The sequence below is a fragment of the Carassius gibelio genome, chromosome B3 (genome assembly GCF_023724105.1).
Source record: "Carassius gibelio isolate Cgi1373 ecotype wild population from Czech Republic chromosome B3, carGib1.2-hapl.c, whole genome shotgun sequence".
In the NCBI taxonomy this organism is placed as follows: domain Eukaryota; kingdom Metazoa; phylum Chordata; class Actinopteri; order Cypriniformes; family Cyprinidae; genus Carassius; species Carassius gibelio.
In genome coordinates this window covers 45012424-45032583 of record NC_068398.1, presented here as the reverse complement: position 1 = coordinate 45032583, position 20160 = coordinate 45012424, and the positions used below count along the sequence as shown (strand labels likewise).

General features: G+C 37.4%; 2 protein-coding genes across 2 annotated transcripts in view; one reads left to right on the top strand and one right to left on the bottom strand.

The window, feature by feature from the left end:
- Window positions 1-20160, bottom strand: part of LOC127952783 (galactose-specific lectin nattectin) — a 129916-nt gene that overhangs the window by 31223 nt on the left and 78533 nt on the right. The window lies entirely within an intron of this gene.
- LOC127952761 (gastrula zinc finger protein XlCGF57.1-like) lies at window positions 10709-19429 on the top strand. The gene is made up of 2 exons (XM_052551478.1): window positions 10709-10817; window positions 17356-19429. Exons 1-2 carry the CDS (start codon window positions 10709-10711, stop codon window positions 18804-18806), a joined length of 1560 nt encoding a protein of 519 aa, XP_052407438.1. The 3' UTR covers window positions 18807-19429.

Below are 20160 nucleotides of genomic sequence, written 5' to 3'. Positions count from 1 at the left end.
AAACCGAGCGAGCCAATCAGGATGTTGAAAGGGTTTTGCGATGTTTGGCTTCCAATAATCCTTCGTCCTGGTGTCAGCAACTCTCAATTGTGGAGTACGCACACAATTCTTTGCCAGTGTCATCTACGGGCATGTCTCCATTTAAGTGTAGTTTAGGGTACCAACCACCTAATTTTGTCAGTACGGAATCCGAGGTTTCGGTCCCCTCCGCACACGCACTAGTCCAGAGGTGTCACCGCACCTGGACCAGAGCTCGCAGAGCTCTGCTCCAGGCTAGGTCGCGCACCAAGGCTAAGGCCGATCGCCACCAGTCGAAGCCTCCCCGTTACGTCGTCGGTCAAAGAGTGTGGCTTTCAACCCAGAATATTCCTATGCGTTCCGTTTCGAATAAGCTTGCTCCCAAATTTATTGGCCCGTTTTCTGTTACCAAAATCATTAATCCGGTAACAGTGCGTCTTAGCCTTCCTCCGGCGTACAGGAGGGTTCATCCCGTGTTCCATGTATCCAAAATTAAACCGGTGATTTTTTTTTCCCGTCTTAACCCGCCTGCCCCGGTTCCCCCCCCGCCTCGTATCGTTAATGGGGAAACCACGTATTTGGTTAATCGTATTCTGGACTCTAGACGGAGGGGACGCGGATTTCAGTACTTGGTGGATTGGGAAGGTTACGGTCCGGAGGAGAGAAGGTGGGTTCCTGCTCGGGACATACTGGATCATCGCCTTATAGATGATTACAATCTACAGGTAAGGCAGGCTGGGAACGTCAGGTGACGTCCTAGGGGAGGGGGTACTGTCACGGTAGGAGATCCATTGTTTCCGCCGTGTCATGTTTTGTGTTTGTATTTGTACTCTCGTAGTCTCCATGTGCTCGTTTGGTTAATTGTTGTCACCTGTATGTTGATTGTCTCGCTCCAGCTGATCCTCATCTCCACTCAGCTATAAATACTCACCCATCTCTCTGTCTGTTGTCAGATCCTCATTCATGTTTCAGCCATACAGTTGGATTACCGTCTCCTGTGTTCGTGTTCTGGATTATGTTCGTGTTGTCGTCTTCGTGTGAGTGTTCCGGTCTGTTCCTGGTTTCATCCATTGACCGTCTTCACCTTCACCACCGACTTCACCATCCAGCACTTCTCACGCCACCGTAGACCTTCTATCACCATTGCCTACATTCTGGACAAGTTTTCAATAAACCATTTCTGATTGCCTGCATTTGCTTCCTCCTCTCTTACGAGCCGTTACATTTACTTACTTGTTTTCTCAAAATAAATAAATAACACTAACTGTTCTATTCTTTTTGCATCCTATCTATTTTCTTTTTATTTATTATACAATTAACAAAAGCAAAAAGGCCTCTAACACTAGCTTGCGGTATTCTATCTGTTTTCTTTTTATTGTATAATATTTTTTTCTTTAACTTGCTACATGTACTGTGTTTAAGCTAACTGAGACTTGTTATAGCACTTGTATATCATTGCTCTTTTGTTGTTTTTGATTGCTTCCATTGTCCTCATTTGTGAGTAGCTTTGGATAAAAGCGTCTGCTAAATGACTAAATGTAAATATGGATATAAATACAAACACATGCATGTATACATTTAAGAAAAAATATGTTATGTATATACTAAATATATTTATATATAAAATATAAGAATGTAAATATAAAAACGTATATACACGTAATGTTTTTGTTTACATAAATTTGTTTACATTTATTATGTATAGAAATACAAAAATTTATTTATAAATAAACATATTTAATATAAAAACAAAAAAAAATCTTAAATTCATGCATGTGTGTATATTTATATATACATAATAAATATACACTTAACACACACACATATATTATAAAAAAAGGAAGGAGGAAACGGAAATGGATAAGAGTGAGGTTTTTTTATTATTCAAGGAACAATAACACACAATGTTATAAATAAAACAACATTAAAATAAAACCGGAAAAGAAAGAAAAAAAGACAAATTACAACAAACAAAAACATTTGCCAGGGGGAGGAAAGGATCACATTTCAAAATAAAAATACAAGATATACATACATGTTTATGTATATATATATATATATATATATATATATACAATCAAATAAATATATTGTAAAGTTTTCTTATTCACAGAGTCTCTGATAATGTCAATATGTATACTTATTTCAGTCAACAAAACCATAAAAAAAATGTTTTTGTTGTTAGTAAATGTACACTTATGAATGTGAAATTTGGTTAATAGAATAAGTGAATTAAATAAAAGTACTGCTTCTCTTGGTCAGGATAGTCAGTAATGCCAAAAAGTACATTTTCCCATAGGAGTGAAGGTCTTAAACTCTGAATAATTTTGGACCTTCAACTGCAAAAAAAAAAGTAAAAAAGTACAACTTTAAATTGTACTCAAGTAATTTTTTTCTGAAAGACAATACAGAAGAATGGTTAAAGGGAGAGAATTAAAAAAATTCAATGACACAGGTCAAGCATGTATATTTAGTTTAACAACAACAATTAAAATGAAACCCGATGAACAATTAAAATGAAACAATTAAAATGAAACCAGCAAAACCAAAAAAAAAAAAAAAAACAGGGAAAGGGATTAAAAGGAAACTCCATCATTTCCACCCTCATGTCATCCTATATGGCTTTCATTTATCAGATGAACACAAACTTAGAGTTTTAGAAAAAATAATAATTTCTCTTTATATATTGCAAGTGTATGGGACATCCAAAACTGGAACTTCAAGAACTATACACAAAGAGAATATGACAGTAACTCATGCAACCCCTGTTAATGAATCACTGTCTTCTTAAGTGAAACCATAGGCATATGTAAGAAAAATACAAATACCAATATTGTAATCTTGACCGTCATCACTTCAAAAAATCTTTGCTTGTGTTCATGTGAAGAAAGAAAGTCATGAACATCTGGGATGACAGAGTTCCAGTAAATGGTGAGAGAATTGTCATTTTTGGGTGAACTATCCCTCTGAAGAGCAAGATGTGATGGAGAGGCTAGAAATATATTCCAGACCGAATACAAGAATGTGTTGAATTAATAAGGAGAGTCATAGGATTAAAACATACAACGTTGACATTTTTAAAGACCACTTTATTTGCGTTGTCTATTCAATGTCACTGTCTAAAAGAAGAATTAATCTTTTAAATGTTTCTTTTAAATTTTTCTTTGGGGCATTTTGAGTTTTTTTCTTAGCATATATTGATAAATAATTATTTGTGACTAATTGGATTAATGAGAAAAGCATCTAATTGTTAAGATTAAAATATATTCACTGACGGTCCTAACTCGTTATTCCTGATTCATATAATGACATATTTTAAAAACAACTTATCCACCACCTGGTAAGAACAACACTAAACAGGAATTACAATTAATTCAGCATATAATGTTTATTATTTAAACACTTTTTTTTGGAGATTTAACATTTTTTTTTCTTGAGAAATTTAGTCAGCAAACAAAAATGTAAAAGATTTACAAGGGATGTTAACAGAGGAGACAGCACAAGTAACGAGGATGCAGAAAGGACAAACGTTGGTGCATAGAGTGTACTCAGTGGACAAGAAAGGCCCAAAAAAAGACTTTGTGTATTACAGATGCAAAGGAAATCATGGGCCCGAGGAATGCAGGTTTGTGAATGAACTCTGTCATAACTGTGGGAAGCGTGGACACATGAAACGAGCATGCAGATTGAAGCAAGCTGGGGCTAGTTCACATAAAGCACCGTTCAAAGGACAAAGAGTGGGGAGAAAGGAAAAAGAGAAAGGTAGGAGGTCACATTTAGTCAAAGAGGAGGAAGTGAGTGATGTAGAGGATGCAAGTGACATCGATATAATTTACAGTGTATCACAAAACCTACCTAAAGTGGGTCCTATCACACATAAGTTAAAGGTGAATGGGATGGAAGTGAAGTTTGAAGTTGACACAGGATCAATACTCCAAGCTTTGGAAAAGAACAGACATGCCTGAGTGGAGATCATGCAATATGAACTTGAAGACATATACAGGTGAGAAGATGGGGGTGCTGGGACAGGTAACAGGAAGAGTGACATACCAGGAAGTAGAAATAAACCGGTGATGGTCGTAGTAGAAGGGGCAGGGCCAAATTTGTTGGGCCGTGGCTGGCTAAAAGACTTAGGGCAGCTGGTAAATAAAGTAACAACGACTTCAGCTGTAAAATTGTCAGATGTGTTAGACAGGCACACTGAAGTGTTCAAAGAAGAGCTGGGACAGTTTAAGGGCACTACAGCGAACATTCATGTTAACCCGGAAGCCCAGCCACGATTCTATAAGCCTCGACGTTTACCGTTCGCAGTAAAACCCCCGGTGGAGGAGAAAATGATAGAACCAGTACAGTTTTCAGAATGGGCAGCACCCATTGTACCTGTGAGGAAGCCAGATGGCTCCATTCGAATTTGTGGGGATTATAGACTCACAGTCAACAGAGCCTCTAATGTAGAACAATATCCTATTCCTAAAGTGAATTTCCTATTCCGAAATTCTCAAAGCTGGACATGAGCCATGCTTATCAGCAGATCATGCTTGATCCAAGTGCAAAGAAATTTGTCACTATCAATACGCACAAAGGATTGTACACCTATTGTAGGCTACCATTAGGAGTAGCGTCAAGCCCAGCAATTTTCCAACGCACCATGGAAGGAATCTTGAGAAACATGCCACACGTCACAGTGTATTTGGATGACATTTTAGTCACAGGGACTAATGATGAAGAACATCTAAGGAACCTGGACGAGGTATTATCTAGACTAAAAAGAAGCGGTCTGAGGTTGAAACGCAGCAAGTGTGAGTTCCTTGGAGAGGAGGTGGTTTTTCTAGGCCACAAAATCAGTGCTGAAGGTGTGCAACCAGTCACAGAAAAAGTCACAGCGATCCAGGAAGCCCCCACACCGCAATCTGTGAGTGAATTGAAGGCTTATTTAGGCTTGTTGAACTATTATCATAAATTCCTGCCTAGTCTGTCCACCTTGTTAGCACCATTACATGCATTGTTGAGGAAGGAGACAAACTGGACATGGGGCTCCGAACAAAAAGAAGCCTTTGAGAAGTCAAAAGATCTTCTGCAGTAGTCAGCCATACTAGTGCATTATGACATAAAGAAACCACTCCTTCTGGCTTGTGATGCTTCCCCATACGGGGTTGGAGCTGTGTTGTCGCACAGGATGGAGGACGGCACAGAGCGGCCGATCGGGTTTGTGTCCCGAACACTGAATGCAGTGGAGAAGAATTACCCTCAGTTAGAGAAGGAAGGTCTAGCTGTCATTTTTGGTGTGAAGAAATTCCACACATACTTGTATGGGAGGCAGCTCACCATTGTAACGGATCACAAACCGTTGATTTCATTATTCAATGAACTGAGAGAAGTGCCACAAATGGCATCACCACGTATACAGAGATGGGCTGTGACACTGGGTGGATACGAATACACCATTGTTTACAAAGCTGGCAAGGAACATCTGAATGCTGATGGACTTAGCAGACTGCCGTTAACAGAGACAGGAGTAGAGACTCCAGCGGACAAAGAAAGAGTGCACCTACTTGAAGAAAATGATGTGCCACTTGTCAAAGCAGAGCAAGTTAGGAAATGGACAGACAAAGATCCAGTTTTAGCTCGAGTGCGAGAGTATGTGCTCAAAGGATGGCCAAAGAGAATGGATGAGTCCGTTTCTGGAGTATATACTAAGAAACGTGAGGAACTCAGTGTACAGGGAGGCTGTGTTCTGTGGGGAGCACGAGTGGTGATTCCCCGCCGGGCCACGCTGCTCTTTTGAAACAATTACACATCAATCACCCTGGAATAACCCGAATGAAAGGGTTGGCACGGAGTTACATGTGGTGGCCACAGATGGATGCAGAAATAGAAGGCATGGTAAAAACTTGTGCCACATGCCAAGAGAATAGAAATTCACCACCCTGTGCACCTTTACATCCGTGGGAGGTGCCGAATCAGCCATGGAGAAGAATCCACATTGATTATGCTGGTCCGTGGTTAGGAAGAATGTTTTTTAACATAGTGGATGCCTACTTTAAATGGTTAGACGTGTACCCGCTAAGTAAGTCTACCTCTACAGTAACCATTCAATGTCTGAGACAAAGTTTTAGCCAACATGGGATACCTGAAATGGTGGTGTCAGATAATGGCAGTTGTTTCACAAGTGCAGAGTTCCAAGAGTTCATGAACCGAAATGGCATCAAACACATCACCACAGCACCATATCATGCAGCTTCTAATGGACTGGCTGAACGGGCAGTGCAAACCTTCAAAAGTCTAATGAGGAAGAGCACAGGAGATTCCATTGAGACGAAGCTGGCTAGAGCACTGTTCAGTTACAGGATCACACCACAGTCGAGTACTGGGAAATCTCCTGCAGAACTGTTGTTTGGAAGAAAACTAAGGTCTACCTTGGATCTCATCCACCCAGACTTTAAAAGTCAAATACAGGAAAAAAGATGAAGCAAAAATGTTACCATGATCGACATGCTAAATAGAGACATGTGACTGAAGGTGACCAAGTGTACACTAAGAACTTTGGTTCAGGGCCTATCTGGATTCCTGGGACAGTTCAGAAACAGACGGGACCGGTGTCTTGTACTGTTGCACTTGAAAATGGTCAGGTAGTGCGCCGGCACATAGATCAAGTGAGGAACAGGTATGTGTGCCTGCAGAGGAAACTTTGGGGTTGGAGGAAACATCTAGGAAAGAGGGGGAGGAGTTAACATCGATTGCGGATGTTACACTTTCCAAAGACACTAATGTGGAGCAGACAGGGGAAACGACCAAGGAGGTTTTAAGATCAGAATCTCCTGTGGTGAAAGGTCACTTAGAGTTAAGGAGGTCGACGAGACAGAAGAAGACTCCGAGTTATTTAGAAGACTACAAATAGTTAGAAGTGAGTTCCCCAGCCACGGGGCAAGAATGTGTCCTGGAACTCACTGGGACGGAGGTAGTCCACCCGAAGACCCTAGTTTATATTGTAAATGCACAAATGTTATGGTTTTGTGTTGTTACCTTATATATATATTTATATATATATATAAACTGAGTAAAATGTACAATAGTTGTAAAACATGTGATATATTGTAAAGAGTAATGTAGATAACTATTTGAAGCTATTGTTATCTGGGGAAAGGGGGTGTAGTAAATGGGATGCATTTGACAAAGTTGTCCAGTAGAGGGGGGCATGGGTTTACTTTTGTTACCTTTTCTCCTGATGAGTGTTGTTCCGGGGTTAGCAGGTCATCTGCTGTAACGGTGTCGAAATGTGTTGTCCGAAATGTGTTGTCCAATACTGCTAAGTTTCCTTGAAGGTTTTTTTGTTTTTGTTGGAAACTAACATTTTTGCTAGTGTAATATTGTAAGGAATTCATCTTTAAGTTAAAATTCCTATTTTTTGGGGTGTGCGACCATTACAGACTTGTAATCCAAAGGTTGTGAATTGGAGTCTCGGGTTGGCAGGGTTTGTAGATGGGGAGTGAATGTACAGTATTCTCCCCACCTTCAATACCATGACTTTAAGTACCATTAAGAGCAAGGCACCGAACCCCCAACTGCTCCCCTAAATCTCAAGAATGACATAAGCCTTCTTGGAAGGCTTTGTGGCTTTTGCAAGAGACAAAAATCAGTGGACTGGAAGGTAACTTGAAACAAGAGTCCTGTGACTGAGATACAGGGAAGACAGGATGTGAGGAGATGGAGAAAAGGTGTTTCTTTCCATGGATTCAAGAAAAACACATCAACCATCATCAGTAGTGAAGGAGCTTGTTTTACCATAGAGTATGAGTGTAGCTGAACATCTGATGTAGGTACAGCGCTCTCAGAGGAAAACAGTTTGAAGAGACTCAAAGTCAACAGGATTCATCATCAATAAAAAACAAACGATCAACCAAAACATTTGTCTATATCTATATAGATTCTATATGGATTCTGTAGTCAAACTCACGCATGCTTTGAACTATCATATAAAAAGGACATTTGAAATCTGAGAAAGCGATTATGATTGTTTAACATGTTATAATGCTTCTAATCTAGTAAACTCTGTGTTAATGAGTCGTGAAATTACATGAAATTACAAGTCTTGTCAAAGTGCTCACTGTACATATCGTGCTCATAACACAATTTACTTTATGATATAAACTACAATAAAAGTTAAAACCTAATAAGAATTCATTTAAACTTTGATTTCTTATAAAATCACAGCTTTCACAGCTAACTAGCGATTAGGCTGCCAACACAATGTTAAAAGATGACCCAAAATGTTGTGGTCCTGATCATCAGGGACAGCTGTGTAGATGTGTAAAATACAGAATATAATTACACAACAGAAGTTATAAAGGAATCAATAAATGAGAAGAACAAATTTGATAAAAATAAGTCTCTCTCACAAACATACAAATGCATATATTCACTCCACTTGACCTGGAGGGTAAATATATATTCAGTCATCCAGATATAACTTAATATTTGCTGTATAAATCTACCCCAAAAGTAAACATTCAAAAGTGTTGACCACCTGGAATCTCTCTCATGCTCCAGAGGTCACATAGCGGGGCCCCACATCTGTGTGTGTGTGTGTGTGTGTGTGTGTGTGTGTGTGTGTGTGTGTGTGTGTGTGTGTGTGTGTGTGTGTGTGCGTGTGTGTGTGTGTGCGTGTGTGTGTGTGTGTGTGCTGGTCCACTCCTCTGTTTTCACTCCGTGAGCCAGACGTGTGAAAAGCTCTCTGCAGTTCTCAGAGATTTAATATTTCAACTTAAAACTATTCACATAGTTTTATTCGTAGCTCCACTGTCATTGTGTACAGACGTGATTTCTCAACCACCCTGAAAAACGTAAGTCTATTTACATTATGCTCAAACTATTATTTTTATTGAATTATTCATTTTCAGCTGCTCAGGAATATTTGAAGAATGTTACTGAGGACCAGCAGCGGTTTAGTTATCCACATCCACAGTATGTTTTGTGTTCAGCAGAAGAAAGAACTTCATGCAGTTTAGAGCACCGAGTATTTTATGACAGATTTTCATTTTTTTTCAAATGTTTAGGTATTATAATGTCATTAGCACTGCTGGTGTTACATTTACTGCAGAAAATGAAAACAAGGGGAAAAAAGCATTGATTGATTGATATTAAAATGGGTAAAGTGCAGGTTTAAGAGATGCATCATGTTGTAGGAGCCATTTTCAGTTGTGTAGTGTTCTTTCTTCATAATAACAGGTATTTATGTTGTTGAATCGGCATTATGACCAGCCACGATGCAATTTTTTTAATTATCGTTTGTTGCTGTTTGAATTTTTGAATCAAAAATGAGTCAGTAAATGGATTGGAATATGTATTTATTTAAGTATGGTCATTGTGTGTTATTTGTCAGCCTTCTTTACAAACAACGCATCAGAAACAAGATCGTAAAATGGACAATCATGCACCAACAAACAATCTGTACACATTGATTTTAGAGAAGGGCAAGATAACTGTGACTTTTCATAAACCCTCTGCCCCACATCTTAATTTTTGATTTTAAGCTAATATGTAAATATTAATAGAATATATTTACCTTTCAGACTGCCATTGGTTGTTAGATTATTCATCTAAATTGTCAAAACAAAATTTTAAATAGAATAGTTGATTTATTACATTATATCAATGACATGTTAATTATTGACACATATAAATATTAATAAGAACGATATTAAAGGTGACTTAAATTTTTGTAAGTACATGTGCTATGACAAGTAAATGAGAAAATGTTCCTTTTTATTTTCCATAATAACTTATTAGCTAATGCTATTATATCTAATGATGTTACAACTTAAGAGTAAATGCACACTTATTTAATAATGGGGCATCTTCCCCTGTGTTTTAAGTGGTGAAGCTGTACAATATGGGCAATAATGTTTTACGATATTTAGTTTAAAATATTGTAACAAGGTTTTTATTTTTCCGTGTGAATTGATGAATTGAATGGAGACAAACGGTAGGCAGAGAAATACTGTAACCATGGTCATTTGTTCTGAGTTTGTTTGTATATGTTTTGACACATATTTTTATGTCTCATGTTGTTATAAATAATAATGAAGTATAGAGTAGCTGTTTCTTAACTATTAAATAAAGTGAATAAAATGAAATCTCTGCTGATGATCATGTAAATCTTTTCAGGAGTGCTGATTTCATGTTAATAGTTCCTGTTTTCTCCTCATTCATGACGCTGATATCTTTAGATCACCTGTAAACTGCCACTTAAAGCTCATTACATTGGTGGAAACAGACTGAAACCAACCACAGTTCACCAAATTGAACAAGAAATCTTTGCTATTTTGTACTTCTGTTTTATTAATGTAATTTTTATATTTCATTTATTTTATTTATGCATGTGTATTCATCCATTTCTTTGTTAGTTTGTTCTTATGATAGATAAACGAATGAAAAGATTAATGTTTATATTAGATCGACTCGCAAATAAATAAATAAAAACTCATAAAAAGTGAACTTTTACTTTTATCTATCCGTCTTTGAAAATGTGAACACAAAACTCAAAATGCTTTAAAATCTGTGAAATAATGAAAACATTATTAACTGATTATTTTGGATTTTAGCAGATTTGCTATTCCTGCCACACTGCTTGAAGCTCCTCCCACAACATCTCACCTTAACTGAAGCTCCTCCCACAACAACTCTCCAATAAATGCTGGGATATTCCCATCAGCCTAGAAGGGAAGTAGAGCTGAACATTGAGAACATGAGTGATCCAGAATCCTGCAGATTGGAAAACGCGGAGACTGAAGAACAAAGAGGTTGGTGTTTATTTTTGAACAGTCATTAATGATTAATGAAAATTATAGTCAAATTTGTAGTATAAAAAGTTTGTGAAATATTATTTCATATTTATTTACAATGTCAAGTAATAAACAGGACACTTTCTATGAACTGGGTACAAACTGGAGTCTAAAACTGAAACTTTTTTATTTTCAACAAATGGTCAAGGAAAGGAGGCGTGAGAAAAATCCAGATTTCCTGAATTTGATTTACATCTATATCTGCTTCAAAAATGTTACATTTACTTGTATTGAAATTATAGAAGTCAGTCATGGTTATTTTTTAAAATTTTTGGTAATAGGGTTAATGAATGCAGTCAAAACAGAAGTACTTCCTGAGCTCAAGGAATTGTAACTAGATTAATAATTTTATTGCAAAATAAATTTATATTGTCCTAAAATAGTTTTTTTCAATGTGTACCACTCGCATAAACACTGCATCCGTAGGCAATGTTATCTGTAGGGGCTGCCATTGATGTTTTGCGTGCTATGTGACGTCAGAGCTTGGAACTGGGAGTACAGTAGGTAGACATCCAAAAGGCTTCTTTTACCGCCGCCGCGTCTGTAAAGTGCATTTGCAGCCTTTGACTGCTGAGTGGCGCTTTAACCACAAGTTATCAAACAAGTGCATCACAGCACATTTTCGCAAATAGATGTCAGTTTTGCCTCGATGATGTGTTACATTTGACGGCTTTAGTCACGGAAAATGAAAGAAAAACACTATAGTTAAAATCTTTAATATATTTAATATGCAATATTCACAGATGAAAGTTTGGTACTGTAACAGTGGTGCGCCCTAGTGACCTTTTGGAAACTATCTATTTCATAGTTCGGGCGCCAGACAGGATTTTGGCCTGTCACCAAATAAATTTCAAAATACCGTGATAACCCAGGGAGATTTTCAAAACCACAGTTACACAAAAACTACATGGGTTGCTTGTACGTTAGTTAATAGAAGACAAACAACAACTTGCAGTTCAAAAGAATTCATTGATATATATTTTTCCCTTCTTTATACACAATTCTGGACACAAATCAAAAACCCCATATAATCAGGAGGAAAGGAACAAAAACAAAAACGAAAAATAATAATAAAAAAAAAAAAAAAAATTAAAAATCAACAATTGTAAACGACAATGTTTTCATACAGGCATAATTAAATGAACTTAGACATCAAAGTAAACAAGATCAGACAGGATTAAAAACACAGGATTAGTATATATTTTTTCTCGAGCAACCAAAGTCATAGATATACTGAAAGGGAAATTAAATGAAAGTCAGTAATATAAATAAATCGGTCACTCAAAGCGACTCGCGAATGTGTGGATGAAGTGCGTGCGATGAAGTGCGTTAGTGTGTGAGTGTGTGTGTGCAATATCGCTGACCATGTCTGGCAGGGAAAAGATCCTTGGGAGGCAGCGTTTTCTCCGGATTAGCAAAACCCAACGGAATGACGATCTTGTGAGTTCCTTCAGCAGTTCGTTACACTCTCTCTCTGCAGCCTGGTGAATCTTTATTTCCGCACTCACCCTGACCTAATACAGCGTGCGTCTCACTCCCGCCGATCAACTCCTCAGTTATGACTCGTGTCCATTGTTTGGTTTGCTCACCTGCCACTTGGCGTTCGCGTTTACCATTTCCCCCCTTATTCCAAGCGATTTTTCCTTTTCATAATTTTGACTTAATTGTTCTACATCCCGATATGGGCATGGAAGGGGAGGATTTTCTTTACATCGCCACAGTACTTATGAAGTTATTTCTTAGAACAAATTCAAGCAGGATAAATGTCAAGCCTATGCCTGAGCCTGTGCTTATATTTTCTCTAAGCTACATGGTATTAAACCATATTTTAGATTGGACACATTTAAAAGGTGTGCAGTATATTACATGAATTATGTGTTATATTATTCAAAAGAAATTGTGGTTTACTTTGCATCGGAGCATTAAAAGTGGTAGCCTATTTTAGGGGGGTAGGCTATATGGATTAATATGCAATGCCAATATTTTCATATATTATGCCTATATTTAAATTTATATTTTTAAATTCCTTTAATAAAACAACATGCATTTTTGTTATTCGTTACCTTTCCTTTATTTTGACAGATAACTTCCTGGCAAAAATACATTTGTTTGTAAACTGATTAAGAAATTGTTGCATGTTTAAACGTGAAGCGCTGTATAATTTTGTTCACATTAATTATTATTAGCCTAAAACAACAAACAAATTAAATTAAACCTGCATGATTTAGCTAAATCTTTGAAACTCTAAAGACTGGACGGATTAATAAACTGTCCTCATGATTAAACTCAAGTTCTCTCATTATAATCAACATGATACACACAACGTATAAAAGAGCTTCATTAACTGACAACATAAGTGATTTTAAAGGGAGCCTTCTTTACTTGCTTTTAGTGCTGGTCGATGGCATATGGCCTAAAAAAATCTGATTTATGATTTAAATCGATTTTAAAATCAATATTCAAATGACAAAGAAATTTTTCAAAACAAGTTTTAATCTAATTATACATTTATAACTGAGACAAGATGATACTATTATCATTATCATACTATTACGATAATATTACTATTTTATATTTTGTTAATACTAGCCCATCATGCATCTAACCATCAACTCAGCGTTAAGATCTGTTAAGATTAAAACTTGTCATGGATGGAGGACAGAGCAAGTGTAAATATAATTCCATCTCGTTATGCCGCTGGTTTAGGATTTTTTTTTTTTTGGTTCTTATATAACTTATTTGTAAATAGAGCAGACACTGTCTGTGTCTACACCGGACGTGAGAGTTGTCGTGCGAAAAAGTGTCTAAACTTGATGACATCACACAGCTGAAGTCTGTCAAGAACAGCGAGTGCTGTATGATGTTTCTAGCAACGTATTCCAATGCCTTTTTAGTTCTCTCTCCCTCTCTCGCTCACACACGCATATGTAGTTTACAGGGACTCGCCATAAACGTAACGGTATTCTATACTGTATATCCCAATACACTCACTACCTCTATCCATCACGAAAAATGCATGTTTAAAATTTCTATTAAACACTGTATAGTATTTTTTTTAAGTCATTTGGTTTACGAGGGCACAGTAATTGTCATCACAAACCATGTTTACATTTTAATACCCATTTCAGATATTTATAAACCATATACAAGAACACACACACAGGGTAACTAAACGTCCCGGTTTCCTATTGCTGAAAAATAACCTGTACGTGTATGAAACCGTAACGGCTCGTATCAATATTTTATTTGCAGTTATCAGAGAGGGAGAGCAGTTATATTAGGTGCGTTCCACTTGAAGCACCGCTGCACGCACAGAATGATCACCTGTATGACATCAAAGTACCGCGAGAGTGATTCGAATGCATTGGATATGTGTGCTCTCATATCGCTCTCGCGGTAATGTCATACAGTGATCCTTCTGTGCGTGCAGCGCTGCTTCAAGTCGAACAGGTCTATCAACTTCGTGCGATTGCTTCTGGAATTCGCAGGTTGTAAAATCGTGTCGTATATCATCTCATCCGTACGATTTTCAGATAAACTCACTCGTGCCGTGTGCATGGACATACGATCTTCAGACCATCCGAATTCGCACCGTGTACGCCCGCCTTTACTGGGCTGAAACATGCCTGCACTCAGCAGCACTACTCTTTGTATTCATTATTTTCTCGCAGCCCATATTATTATTTTTACAATACCATAATGATAATAACAAATCATCAATTAATAATTAATCATTATTTTACGAAAATCATTGTTATTTGTGATCGTGGGTGTTTGCGGAAGGCTTTAAGACCAAGCGGAGTCCTTTGTTCCCGCCTCACAGCCCGCGGGTCTCCGAGGCTTCACTGACTGCAGTTTGACTTTACTGAATCAGATTGAGGCAAACTTATTGATCATGAGCCCAACATTTAGCAAGCAGGAAAACATTCATTCTAATGGAAGGAAGACGTATTTCATTGAGATAATGCTGTTAAATAGAGAGAGAGAGAGAGAGAAAGAGAGAGAGAGGGAGAGAGAGAACCAGTCTATAATGGTCAAATTTACTCAGGCCGATGGTATTTTTTTAATGATAAAATTTTTGATTTCATGATAACATATTACTAATTCATATAGAAATAATTTAAGCAGTTAAAACCTATTTTTAAACTTGAATTTAAATACTATTGAACTATCTTTAAAATCTCAAGGAGTTTATAAGTAAAAAAGGATAAAATGTCACAGTGCTTGTTAAATAGCCTAAATGAACTTGTGTTAATAATATAATTAGAACTAACAATATAATTCAATTTTTTACATGAACAACTCCTGTATAAAATGGGACAGCAACCTTTATATCACACATTTTTAAATTGTCCACAGCTGAGCAGTGAACTGCTGGCCTAATAATGTTATCATGTACAAACAGGATATCACTTTACAACAAATCCTTTAAATTTAACAATAATATCAGAACAAAACAAGAATTAAAAATATATCATTGTAAGCAATAAATATAATTGTAGTATATAATAATATAGGCTTAGCTATAAACAAACAAAAAATAATAATAATTTAAAGCTAAGCATAAGGTCAGGTTTGGCTTTCTCTTTCCTTCACTCGTGATAAATCCGTTTCCATATTCGTGATGTTGCCCATTTGAAGCTTAAGTATTATTCGTGAGGTAAAATAGGCTTTGTAGTTCACGCGTTTCAGTATCAATGGAAAAAAAAATCATAATTAACAATATGTGGAGTAAGTGGATCGCTGCTAACACTGAATGTCTGGTTAACGACTGCTGTTTCCATTGAATATGTGCACGATACAACAGCGCGATCAAACAGCTGAAACAGAAAATACTAAATTTTTGTTCTCACATAAGGCATAATTCAAAAATGAAAACTTTTAGTAGTTTGAAAAGATCAAGAATAATAACAGAGTTAATAATAATTATTGCTAAATGCTGGACCGTTCTCATTTCGCTCTGCATATGAAACCTGAAGATTTTTTTAAAACCAAGAATGAACCGAAATGAAAATGAATGCATATGATCCTTTGTGTTAAGGTCTTCTTTAAATTTTTTTATGAGTAGACTGTAACCTAAGACTATCCTACATTTGGAATTAACTCAGTGTAAATGTTTTAATATTTTTTAAAGATGTTACAATGTTATATCATAATGTTATTGTTGTTTTACTTCCTTCTTTTATCTCATTTTACAATTACATTAATTTCGCAATCTGTCCCTTTGCGCCACCTGGCGGTAGTTTCACAAGTTATTTTAAAACGCGACTGATATACAGTTAACAGCATGGCGATTACAATTACATTCATTTCGCAATCCGTCCCTTTGCGCCACCTGCCGGTAGTTTCACGAATAATTTTAACACGCGACTGAATTACAGTTAACGCCCGCGGCGGTAATCCCCATTTAGGTTGTCCACCTACTGTACATCGATCTAGTATGAGCTTATGGGTGGGAAGTCACGGGTTTGACTGCCGTTCCAGTGTATTTTCACGGCTAGAAGGTTGGAAAAACATGGGTTACTGGAACACGGCATAATAATCAACATTTAACCTGGTGAAAAATATTTATTTATTGTTATCTGTGTTATTTCATCTGCAACAGCAGTGTGAACTTTTATAAACATCCATTTGGTCGTTAACTTTTAAATGCTTCATTATGCAGAAAATATGATCAGACTTCTCTTCATGAAAGAGGAGCAGATCAGTCGTGATCAAATCACGACTGGCAGATCAACTAGCTACTTCTTTTCTCTCCAGTATTGTAGGATGCTAAATTAAATTAAATGTGGAGGATGTTAACTGTGACGAGATGATTGACAGGCCAGTTTACAGTGACAGGGTGCTCCTTTAAAGACGCAATTGTGTGACATGATAGTATGTCCCAAAGCTTGCCTAGTCTTCTACTACACACTCAAAAGTGTACTTTTTCATCACTAAAAGAGTACATACTTTAAGGGCATAATATAAGTAGCCACATTGAGATGCAGGGCAACCCTCCCTTATCTGACCTATATATTTCTGGTCCTGGAGTCTCTACTAACGAGCTGAATAGTTGATTTAGCTGTGTTTGATTAGGAAAAGTTGGAAAATGTGTAGTGTTCGTGTGCCTCCAGGAACAGTGTTGGGAAACTTTCACTTTCACTACATTTTGTTTAAAAGCTGAGATTGGATCAAGATTCAGTGGGTCAGTGCTAAGGCTAAAATGGCTTATTTAAATGGTCCTCATTCATTTTAAAATAAGGATTTGTACCTGTATTGTTTAAAAAAATAACAACTGATCAGTATGCCTAATTCACGAAAAATTCCAGGGACACAATTGTTTATTAAAAACACACAATTGTTTAATAAAAAATTACTGAACTATTGGATTACATCTGAGTTTACTTTTTCAATCCCCTTTAAAGTTAATGATGACTTACAGAAAATAAAACCCCCCATGAGCTGTTTGGAGAATACATGGATGAAAATAAAACTTTTTATTTTTATGTTTTAGACTTAATGGAACAGATTGAGGAGAGTGAAGAACTGAGTGAAGGAGAGGAGAAAAATCAACATGTCAAAACTGGAGAAAAGTCTGTTAGGGGAGCCAAAAGTTCTTGCCCTCGGACTGAAAACAGATTCCCAAACAAAAAAAGTCACATGAGGGTTAATAGTGGAGAGAAGATGCACACGTGTGATCAGTGTGGGAAGAGTTTCACACAAAAAAGTAGCCTTAAGGAGCACATGAAAATCCACACTGGAGAGAAACAGCACACATGTGATCAGTGTGGAAAGAGTTTCACACGAAAAGAACACCTTAAGCATCACATGACAATCCACACTGGAGAGAAATCACACTCATGTGACCAGTGCGGGATGAGTTTTGCACATAAAGGAAACCTGAAGAAACACATGACAATCCACACCGGAGAGAAATCACACACATGTGACCAGTGTGGGATGAGTTTTTCACGAAAAGGAAACCTGAAGAAACACATGACAATCCACACTGGAAAGAGGCCACACACATGTGATCAGTGCGGGAAGAGTTTCACACGAAAAGAACACCTTAAGCATCACATGAGGATCCACACTGGAGAGAAGCCACACACGTGTGATCAATGTGGACAGAGTTTTGCACAAAAAGGAGCCCTTACTGTTCACATGCAGATCCACACTGGAGTGAAGCCGTACCCATGTGATCAGTGTGGCAAGAGTTTCAGAGATGCAAGCACTCTTAAATTACATCTGCGTTCGCATTCTGGAGAAAGACCATTTTACTGTGATCAGTGCAGGAAAACATTTGCATCAGCTTCAGGCCTAAGTGTCCACCTGAAATTTCATACAAAAGAAAAGCCTCACATGTGTTCTTTGTGTGGAAAGCATTTTAGTTTGCTGAGTGTATTAAAAGGACACCAGAAAAGACACAATGGTGTGAAGGATCACATGTGCTTTGATTGTGGGAAGTGCTTTATTACTGCCGGTGACCTGAGAAAGCACCAGCCAGTTCACATTAGAGGAAGGCCTTACAAGTGTTCACACTGTGACCAGAGATTTGATTGGCCAGGATATCTGAAAATACATGAGAGGATCCACACTGGAGAAAAGCCGCACGCATGTGATCAGTGCGGGAAGAGTTTTGCACAGAAATCAAACCTGAAGATTCACATGAAAACCCACACTAGAGAGAAGCCATACTCCTGTGATCAGTGTGGGAAGAGTTTTACATTCAATGTAAACCTTAAGACACACATGAGGATCCACACTGGAGAGAAACCACACACATGTGATCAGTGTGGAAAGAGCTTTGCCCAAATATCAAACCTGAAGACACATATGATGATCCACAGCGGAGAGAAACCGCACACAAGTGGTCAATGTGGGAAGAGTTTTGTAAAAAAAGACCACCTTAAAGGACACATGAAAATCCACCATAGAGTCAAGCCACATGCTTCACACTCTTAAGTTACATCTGCATTCTCACTGTGGACAACATCCATTTACGTATCTGTGATCAGTACAGTAAAAGAACAAGCATTATAGCCGAAGAAACATGGGAAAGTTTGTAAAACGCCTTACTATTGTTTTATGGCTGGGTGTTGTGGGAAAACAGATGTAAGAATGTGTTTAAGATTTACTGATGTGTCTTGATTTAACGTGTAATGGAAAAATTTGTTTCTATTGATTTTGCATGACCTTATATGTTTCTGAAACATTATATACTGCATGTGTTTTCTTAGAAGTGCTGTGTAGTCACAGTGAGAAATGGGTTTGGGGTTAGATGTATGACTTTCAAAAGATCCACAGGGCCATGCTGGGCTGAGAGGGGGATCAACTGGGAGACCCAAAGGCATCTGTCCATGACCTAAGAGCTCTAGGTCTTAAATATAGGGGGAACCGATCTTTATAAGAATGATTTAGTAGCGTGTTTTTGACTTTCTTTCTATGTGTGGAAAAGTACAGCTGCTGAGAGTTTGTAAGCTTGACTTGGAAAAGAGATATAAGGCGGGGGATCGCCCTCCCTTCCTTGTCACACTCTGCAGCAACTGTTTCCTGTGTGATGTCTGACCTTCTTTGCAAAGAATAAACCTTTTTATTAAAGACAAAGTGAGTTTGTATCTTATGGTGATGAGAGTGGGTTTAATTACTAAGGTAAATGACACTGTATTGGTCATATTCAACATGATGGTGTCAGTGTAGTTTCCAGTGAGAGTCAAACTTAGTTCTCTTGTTTAAACCATTCAGATTACTGTTATCTTTAGGGACTAGGTTTGCTAGAGCAATTTCTGTATTGTCTTTAGATGATTTAAGGAGTCACTTCTGAGGCTGTGTGCAAGTAACAGCCAATAAATTACAGTGCATGTTAAGCGGTTAGTCGACTTATTGCACATTTATATTAATAAACCATAAATCCTAGTAATGAGCATTTAACTGCGAATGTAGCGCATGAATAAGGTTTGCCACACAGTGCACTGGCATAATGATTATGAATGCATCAGGGGAAAGCAAAAAGACAGTCATAACATTTAAATAATTCATTGATAAACCAGTGTTTGCTGTATTTTCGGCTGCAGTGATGAAAAGACGATCTCCTCAGTGGATGCGCCTGTACTAAAGTTTCATATAGATCACATTGCCTGAGAATAGTTGTTTTCCATCTGAATTGTTTTGTTTAAAACAGTGGTTCACAACCCTTTTCAATTCGCGGCCCACACAACCATACACATATGTTTGCACGGCCCACTTCAAAAAAATTAACTGACCCCGCTATTGTGTGGGTTAATAACTAAGTACTCAGAAGCTAGATTGTTAACTGTAT